Genomic DNA, 7,751 nt, shown 5'->3' on the forward strand with positions numbered 1-7,751 from the left:
GACGGGGGAATCAGCCGAGCTTTGCTCCGTCCTGACAGAGCTCCCTTCACTTCCACCAAACTTAAGATTCCTTGTAATTTTCTTTCATAACTTTGCTTTCACTTCGGCTAAGACATATGATAATATTTGTTTTTTGTGCAGTGACTAAACTGTCCGACATCGTCGTATCGGGCTCGTCCGAAGTGGCCAAAAGGCAGAAGAGGAAGAGCTCTGATGAGACGTCGGCACCTCCGCCGAAGAAGAAATCGCAAGGGCAGGCTGCCAAGACCTCGGCGGCCAAGAGCACTCCCACCCCGGTTGGTCAAAGCAGCTCGGCCACCGCTGCTACGGGGTCCACCTCGTCCGTGCCAGAGGGAGTTCCCCTTGGAGTTGTCACAACAGTCACACCTCCTTCTGGCCGAGGCAAGCAGCTGAAGCCTCCAGTCAACCCGGTGTCGGGGACCTCGCTATGGAATCGTTTCCATAGCCCCCCAGTGTTTCGCGGAGACGACAAGACGCACCCCGGCGGGCATTGGTGCCCGGACTGGAAGATTTCTGTCAACGACAGGTGCCAGCATCCTCGGGTCGCCCAAGAGCTAGTAATGCACTCCCCTTTGCCAAGGGATTTGGAGTTTATGAAGAAACTAACTCCGGCTGAGATGGTCCAGAGCCTCATGGTGTCCACAGCTTCCACCTCGGCCTTTGTGGCCGAGATGGCACACCGCTACTGTGCTCTGGTCGAGGAACAGGACACCGGCAAGCTGCAAAATCAAATCTCCAAGTTGGAGAAAAAACTGTTGGTGTCCGAGTCCGAGAAGGCCGAGCTCGAAAGACGGCTTAAGGAGGCCGAGGTGAGAGATGAGGAGGCCGCGGCTACTATGAACAGTCTCAGATCGGCCCTCGAAGAGGAGCAGAAGAGGGGGGACGAGGTGAAGAAATCCCACGAGCAAGCTCTCGAGGGTGCCGGAGCCTCGGCCGTAGACGCTTTTCGGAAGTCCGAGGCCTTCATCAAGGACCTCGGCCAACTACTTACGCCTAACTTCATGTTTGGCTTCACATCGGCCGTTGACGAGGCTGCGGCTCACCTCCCCTCCGAAGTCTTGGAGTCTCTGAAAAACCATACCAGCTATAACGAGGACTCCAAGGAGCTATGCGATCGGATGGCCGAAGGCATCCAGGCGGGAAGGAACTTGGCCGAAGTCCAGGTCGAGTTCAACAAGTGGTTGTCCGAACTCGACGAAGTGTTCGAGGAGGTGGAAGTGGAAGAAGCTGGAGGAGAGGACGCTGAGGGAGACGAAGCCGGAGGGGACGACGTCGAAGGAGACGTCGGCAAAGAGCATGGAGATGAACTTCACTCCGGCGGAAAGGAGGCCGAAGAAAAGGATCCCCGGGAGGGAGCCAAGACCGGGGATGCAGCCGATACGGGGGTTTAGGCTCGTAGGCTCTAAGGGGGTGGCCGAGGTGAAGTGTTGAGCAGCACTCAGACCTCGGCTTTGTATTTTTTGTAACACCTCTGTTGAATGAAAGTCTGTTTCTTCTCATCTCAGCTCTTTAATTTCTTGCTTTGCTTTGACTTCATCCCTTGCTTGTCCCCCTTATTTTTTGATAGCGTAATACCGATGTTGAAGAATAACACAATTTCCGAAGTCATAACTTGATTAAAAATTCAAACATAATACAATCTGAGGTTCTCGGCGTGCCAAGACCTCGGCACTAATGAGCCATCTCGGTAGCTTAACTTACAATATCCCTTAAGATTAGACTCGACAACCCGGTAGGGGCCTTCCCATTTCGGACACAGTTTGCCTTGGGGCTCAGCTCGGCTGATCGAGTTTTTTCTCAGAACCAAGTCTCCAGGTTGGAATCTACGATGTTTTACGCGGGCATTGTAGTAGTGTGCCAGTGTGTTCTTGTAAGAAGCTATCCGGGCTGAGGCGAGGTTCCTTCGTTCTTCGACGAGGTCGAGGTCCAGCTGCCTCTCTTCGTCGTTCACCTCGGCGGCATAGGCTGCCAGCCGAGGGCTGGGGGTAAGGATCTCAGCCGGGATGACCGCCTCGGCGCCGTAGGTCAGGGAGAATGGGGTCTCTTGCGTCGCTGACCTCGGCGTGGTTCGATACGACCACAGGACACTGGGGAGTTCCTCCACCCAAGATGACCCAGCTTGGTGTAGTCGGGTCTTGAGACCATGCAGGAGAGTTCGGTTGAAGTTCTCTGCTTGACCATTGGCCTGAGGGTGGCCTACCGAAGTGAAGTGTTGTTTGATGCCGAGGTTCTCGCACCAAGTCTTGAATGGGTTCTCGGCAAACTGTCTCCCATTGTCCGAAATGATGATCTGAGGTATGCCGAAGCGGCAGATAATGCACTTCCAAAAGAATTTTTGAATGGCCAGCCCTGAGATGGTCCGAAGTGGCTCGGCCTCGACCCACTTGGTGAAGTAATCCACAGCGGTTACTAAGAAAGTATAACCCCCGACGGCTTTGGGGAAGGGACCTATGATGTCTGTCCCCCATTGCTCAAACGGCCAGGGTGAAGTGATGGGGACCATGAAATTTGAAGGCTGGTGGTGCTCGGGTGCGTGGACTTGGCAGGAAGGGCAGCCGAGAACGAGGTCCTGAGAGTCTTGCCGAAGTGAGGGCCAAAAATATCCCAGGAGCATAGCCTTCTTAGCCAGCATCCTGTGGCCGATGTGAGCCCCACATAGGCCCTCGTGGATCTCGTGGAGGACCTCGCGTCCTGCCTCGGGGGTGACACACCTCAACCATGGGCCGAGGTAGGAGCGCTTATATAGTTCTCCCTCGCGGAGCGCATACCGAGGGGCTTTGCGTTGTATCTTCCTTGCTTCAGCTCGGTCTTCGGGAAGGACTCCTTGACCTAAGAAAAGGATGAACGGGGTCATCCAAGTTTCTTCAGAGTGCACGGGGCAGGCCACCTCTTCCACGTACCCTGGTTCACTCAGGACCTCCACCAAGACGGTTTTGTTGAGGTCAGAGAATGAAGTGGAAGCCAGCCGGGATAAGGCGTCGGCTCGCTTATTCTGGGACCGAGGGATCCTTTGGATTTCGAATGACTTGAAGTACGAGGTGAGTTGGTGAACTTTGGAGAGGTACCGTTGCATGGTCTCATCCTTGGCCTCGTACTCACCAATAACTTGGCGTACCACGAGCTGGGAGTCACTGCGGACATGGATTTGCTGGGCGCCGAGCTTGCGGGCTAGCTGGAGTCCAGCGATTAGAGCCTCGTACTCGGCTTCATTGTTGGTGGCCGGGAAGTCAAAGCGGAGGGCGTAAGAGCAAACCTCCCCCTGAGGTCCTTCCAGGAGCAGTCCGGCTCCGCAGCCGTCTCCATTAGAGGATCCATCGACATACAATGTCCACAGGGATGAGGTGGACACCTCGGGTAAGGCTGAAGTGGACTCCGGACCTTCCGTGAAGGTGAGCTCAGCAAGGAAGTCAGCTAAAGCTTGAGCTTTTATGGCGGTGCGTGGCTCGTAGGACAAGTCATATTCTCCCAATTCGACAGCCCACTTGGTGAGGCGCCCGGAGGCCTCGGGTCGAACCAGTATCTGTCGAAGAGGTTGGTCGGTCCTGACGGATATGGGATGAGCCAAGAAATAGGGCTTCAGCCGCCGAGCGGCGTGAACTAGTCCCAGCACCAGTTTTTCCACCTGAGTGTATCGGGTCTCCGGTCCGCGGAGAGCTCGGCTGACATAGTAGACCGGCACTTGGGTGCCCTCATCTCGGATGAGCACAGCGCTGACAGCCTCGTCGGCTGCGGAGAGGTAGAGGTAGAGCTTCTCCTCGGGCCGAGGTGAAGCGAGAGTTGGTAGGTGATGCAAGTACTGCTTCAGCTGGTCGAAAGCAGCCTGACACTCCTCAGTCCAGGCGAACTGGTCAGCATTTTTCAGCACCTTAAAGAAAGGCAGAGCTTTCTCAGCTGATTGGGACAGGAAGCGATTCAGCGCGGCCAGGCGTCCATTCAGCCGTTGGACTTCTCGGATGTTCCGGGGTGGAGACATGTCATGAATGGCTTTCACCTTGTCGGGGTTGGCCTCGATTCCCCGGTGGGAAACCAGATACCCCAAGAATTTTCCCGAGGTGACGCCGAAGACGCACTTCTTGGGATTCAGCTTCATCCTCGAGTCTCGCAGGACACCAAAGACTTCCCTCACGTCTGACAGAAAGGATGAAGTGGTGAGGCTTTTAACGAGGATGTCATCCACATAGGCCTCCACATTGCGGCCGATCTGATTCTGGAAGAGTCGGTTGATCAGCCTTTGGTAGGTCGCCCCGGCGTTCTTTAGCCCGAAGGGCATGGTAGTGTAACAATAAGTACCTCGGTCGGTGTAGAACGCCGTTTTCTCTTGGTCCTCCTCACTCATTCCTATTTGATGATACCCTTTGAAGGCATCTAGGAAGCAGAGGATTTCATACCCCATCGCCGCGTCGACGAGGGCGTCTATCCTTGGCAGAGGATAGCAATCTTTGGGGCAGGCCTTGTTGAGGTCGGTGAAGTCAACACACATTCTCCATCCCCCGGTGTCCTTTTTTACCATGACTGGATTGGACAGCCAGGTGGGATATTGGACCTCGTGGATCATCTTGGCCGGCAAGAGCTTGTCGACCTCATCCGATATGGCTTGGCTACGTTCGGGGCCGAAGTGCCTTCGTTTCTGTCGCACAGGTCGGGCCTGCGGGTCAACGTTGAGTTGGTGAGTCATGAGCTCGGGTGGCACTCCGACCACTTCATCCGCGGACCACGCGAAGACGTCTCGGTGGTCTTTGATCAGGGAAATCATTTCTTCTTTCAGGGGTGGGGGGAGTCCCGCCCCTACCTGGACCACTTGGTCAGGTTTCGCTTCATCCACTACCACCAGTTCCACTTCATCCCCTGGCTCCAGCCTGTTGGGCTCTTCTGCCTTCTGAGGGTCGATGCAGTCTATGGAGAGGACCGCTGGCCTCTTTTCTTCTGACCTCGGTGAGGGCCGGGGGGTGACTGCTGCTTGAATGGTGGCGAGGTAGCACTCCCGGGCGGCGCCCACATCGCTGCTTACCTCGGCCACCCCCGCAGATGTTGGGAATTTAAAGCTCAGGTGGTAGGTGGAGTATACGGCTCTCAAGGCATTGAGCGTGGGCCGGCCTATCAGCATATTGTAGGGGGAGTCTGCTTTGACCACTGCAAAACTGACAGGCACAGTTCGGCAGCGTGGATGACGCCCGATTGTTACCACCAGGGTCAACATGCCTTCCGGGTGGACGACGTGTCCCCCGAATCCCACGAGGGGAGTTCTGACAGGAGTGAGTTGCTCCCTTGTCAGCTTCAAACTTTCGAAAGTCCGGTAGTACAAGACGTCTACCGAGCTTCCGGGGTCTACGTAGACCTTTTTGACTACGTAGTTGTTGGTGAGGACTTCAATCACAAGAGCTTCATGATTGCTGGAGGCCGCAGGAACGGGGTCAGCGGGACCGTAGGTGATGACCTCGGACAGCCGAGAGCTCGGCTCGGCCACCTCCATCTCGGCCTGGCGGTAGGTCCGCTTCCGGGAGTTCTGGCTGTCTCCTCCCGTTGGTCCTCCCGCGATGGTGTTGATCACCCCGGCGATGTTGGGGCCGTAGCCCGGTGAGCCATCGCGTGGGGGCTGCTTGTCCTCCCTACGGTCTTCGGGACCTCGGCAATGCATGTTCGTGTCCCGTCGGTCGTCTCGGCGGGGGCCCCGGTTCTCCCGGTGGGAGACGCTTCGGTTGAAGCCTCCATCCTTGCGGACGAATTGCTTCAGGTATCCTTGCCGGATCAAATTTTCGATTTCCCGCTTCAGGTCATTGCAGTCTTCAGTCTCGTGTCCTACATCACGGTGGTAGGCACAGTAGAGGTTCGAGTTCCTCTTATCTCTCCTCCCCGGAATTTCGGGAGGGTTGCGGCCGAGGTGATTCTGCCTCATCACAGCCAGGACGTGGGTCCGGCTCGAATTGAGGGGCGTCAGCTCGGCGTCCGAGGTGGACGATCTGCCTTTCACGATCCGGTCGAAGACACTTCGGCGGTCTCGGGGTTGGTTTGAAGTGCCACTTGGGCCTGGTTCACCTCGGCCAGTGTCTTTCCTCCTCCGGGGATCTTGCCCCGTACGAGATGCTTGGGCTTCTCGCTTCATGCGATTTACATCTTCACTTCGGATTCCCTGGTCCACTCTTTCCCAGAGCTCCCGGAGTGTACGGGGGTACTGCCGATGGATTTCGGTGTTAAAGATCCCTGCTACTAACCCGTTGGTGAAGGCAGCAATAGTTACTTGCTCGTTCTGGTCAGGTATCTGTACATTCTCCTCGTTGAACCTTTGGGCGTACGAGCGAAGTGACTCGCCCTGACCCTGTTGTAGGTTCAAGAGGTAAGCTGAAGTCTTTGTTATTGGTCGAGACGACACAAAGCGGTGGATGAACCGGTCTATCAGCTCATCCAGGGAGGAAATGCTCCCCGGTTCTAAACTCCAGAACCACTTCCGGGCGGTCCCGTGCAGGAAGATGGGGAAAGCCCGACAGATCACGGCGTCGGGGACGCAGTAGAGTCGGAATGCGGAGATGAAGGCGCGGAGGTGATCCTCGGGGTCACCTCGGCCGTCGTAGGTGTGCAAATTTGGAAGCTTAAAGTTTGGGGGTACCATCTCCCCATTGATGTCATCAGTGAAGGGCGGAGCCCTCATGTAGTCAGTAGCTAGGCCCCCGGGGCGCCGAGGTGGGTCCTCGGCTCGTTTTCCCAGTAGTCCCCGAGAAAACGCTCGGGAGATGGAGGCAATCTTGGAGGTTGCCTTGGATGAGACTCGCCTGGAGGTGCTCCGAGATAGACGCCCATCTTCGGAGTCCTCGCCTGAGGGCACTTCAGGGGACTTCGTCGGTCTCCTCTTGGAAGACTCGGCTTTTTCTTTCCCCTGCCTTTTGAGGTACCTTCCTAGCTCCTCAAAAATGTTAGGGTTGTCTGATACAAACTCGGCCATCTTGGCGATGGCGTCCTCATTGTTGGGCTGGGTCCTTTGGGACCCTGGCTCTTCAGATATGCGGTCTTGCTGGGCACCCGAGGTCTGCCCAGCCCCAGTTGAGGGAACTCTTCCGCTTCTGGAGCGCGTGGATCTCATTTTAATAGCTATCTCGTTCCCACAGACGGCGCCAGTTGAAGAGGCGATTTTTGGTTGGTAGCTAGACCGACCTGAATCAGTCCTCTCTGAGATGAGGTGAGGTGAACTCCTGGATCCGAAGTCAACCTCCTTGTCCGAAGTGAATGGCGGGGCTTCTCCCCTGGGATCACTCCGACGATCAAGTTAGTATGAGAACGAGAAATAAGCTAGAGTATGAGCAAATGAACAGTGTGTGCTTACTTGTTGGGAGTGTGTCTGGGGTATTTATAGAGGGAGAGTAGAGGACAAAGCGGAGGGCTTATGCTGGTGGGACCCACCCTCTGGTCATTACGGCTCTGTCCCGTGTCAGGAGGTCTGACTCTGACACTGTAGCCGCCTGGACAGGGTGACGAGGAGTCCTTTGCAGTAGTCATTAAGTGCGACAGTGCTTTTCAGATAAAGCACTGATCCCGGATGATGTCAGGTGACTTGCCTCGTCCGCGTGCAGCTGAGGTGGAGGTGCCGAGGTCACCTACACGGTAGACTAGGGATCCGGCCGAGCTTAAGGGATATCCCCGAGGCACGGGTGAGCTCTGATGTCGGACGAGGTGAGGTCACCTCGGACATGCGGGGCGGCCGAGGTGAGCATCCTCAGGCGGGTATGGGTCAATTTAGTTAA

At 56.0% G+C, this 7,751-nt stretch overlaps 1 protein-coding gene across 1 annotated transcript; it reads right to left on the minus strand.

The window, feature by feature from the left end:
- Positions 1-1,645: 1,645 nt before the first annotated feature.
- On the minus strand, positions 1,646-7,093 carry LOC113766754. The gene has a single exon (XM_027310910.1). It carries the CDS (start codon positions 7,091-7,093, stop codon positions 1,646-1,648), a length of 5,448 nt encoding a protein of 1,815 aa, XP_027166711.1.
- Positions 7,094-7,751: the final 658 nt, after the last annotated feature.

Source organism: Coffea eugenioides, chromosome 3 (genome assembly GCF_003713205.1).
Source record: "Coffea eugenioides isolate CCC68of chromosome 3, Ceug_1.0, whole genome shotgun sequence".
NCBI classification, from domain to species: Eukaryota; Viridiplantae; Streptophyta; class Magnoliopsida; order Gentianales; family Rubiaceae; genus Coffea; species Coffea eugenioides.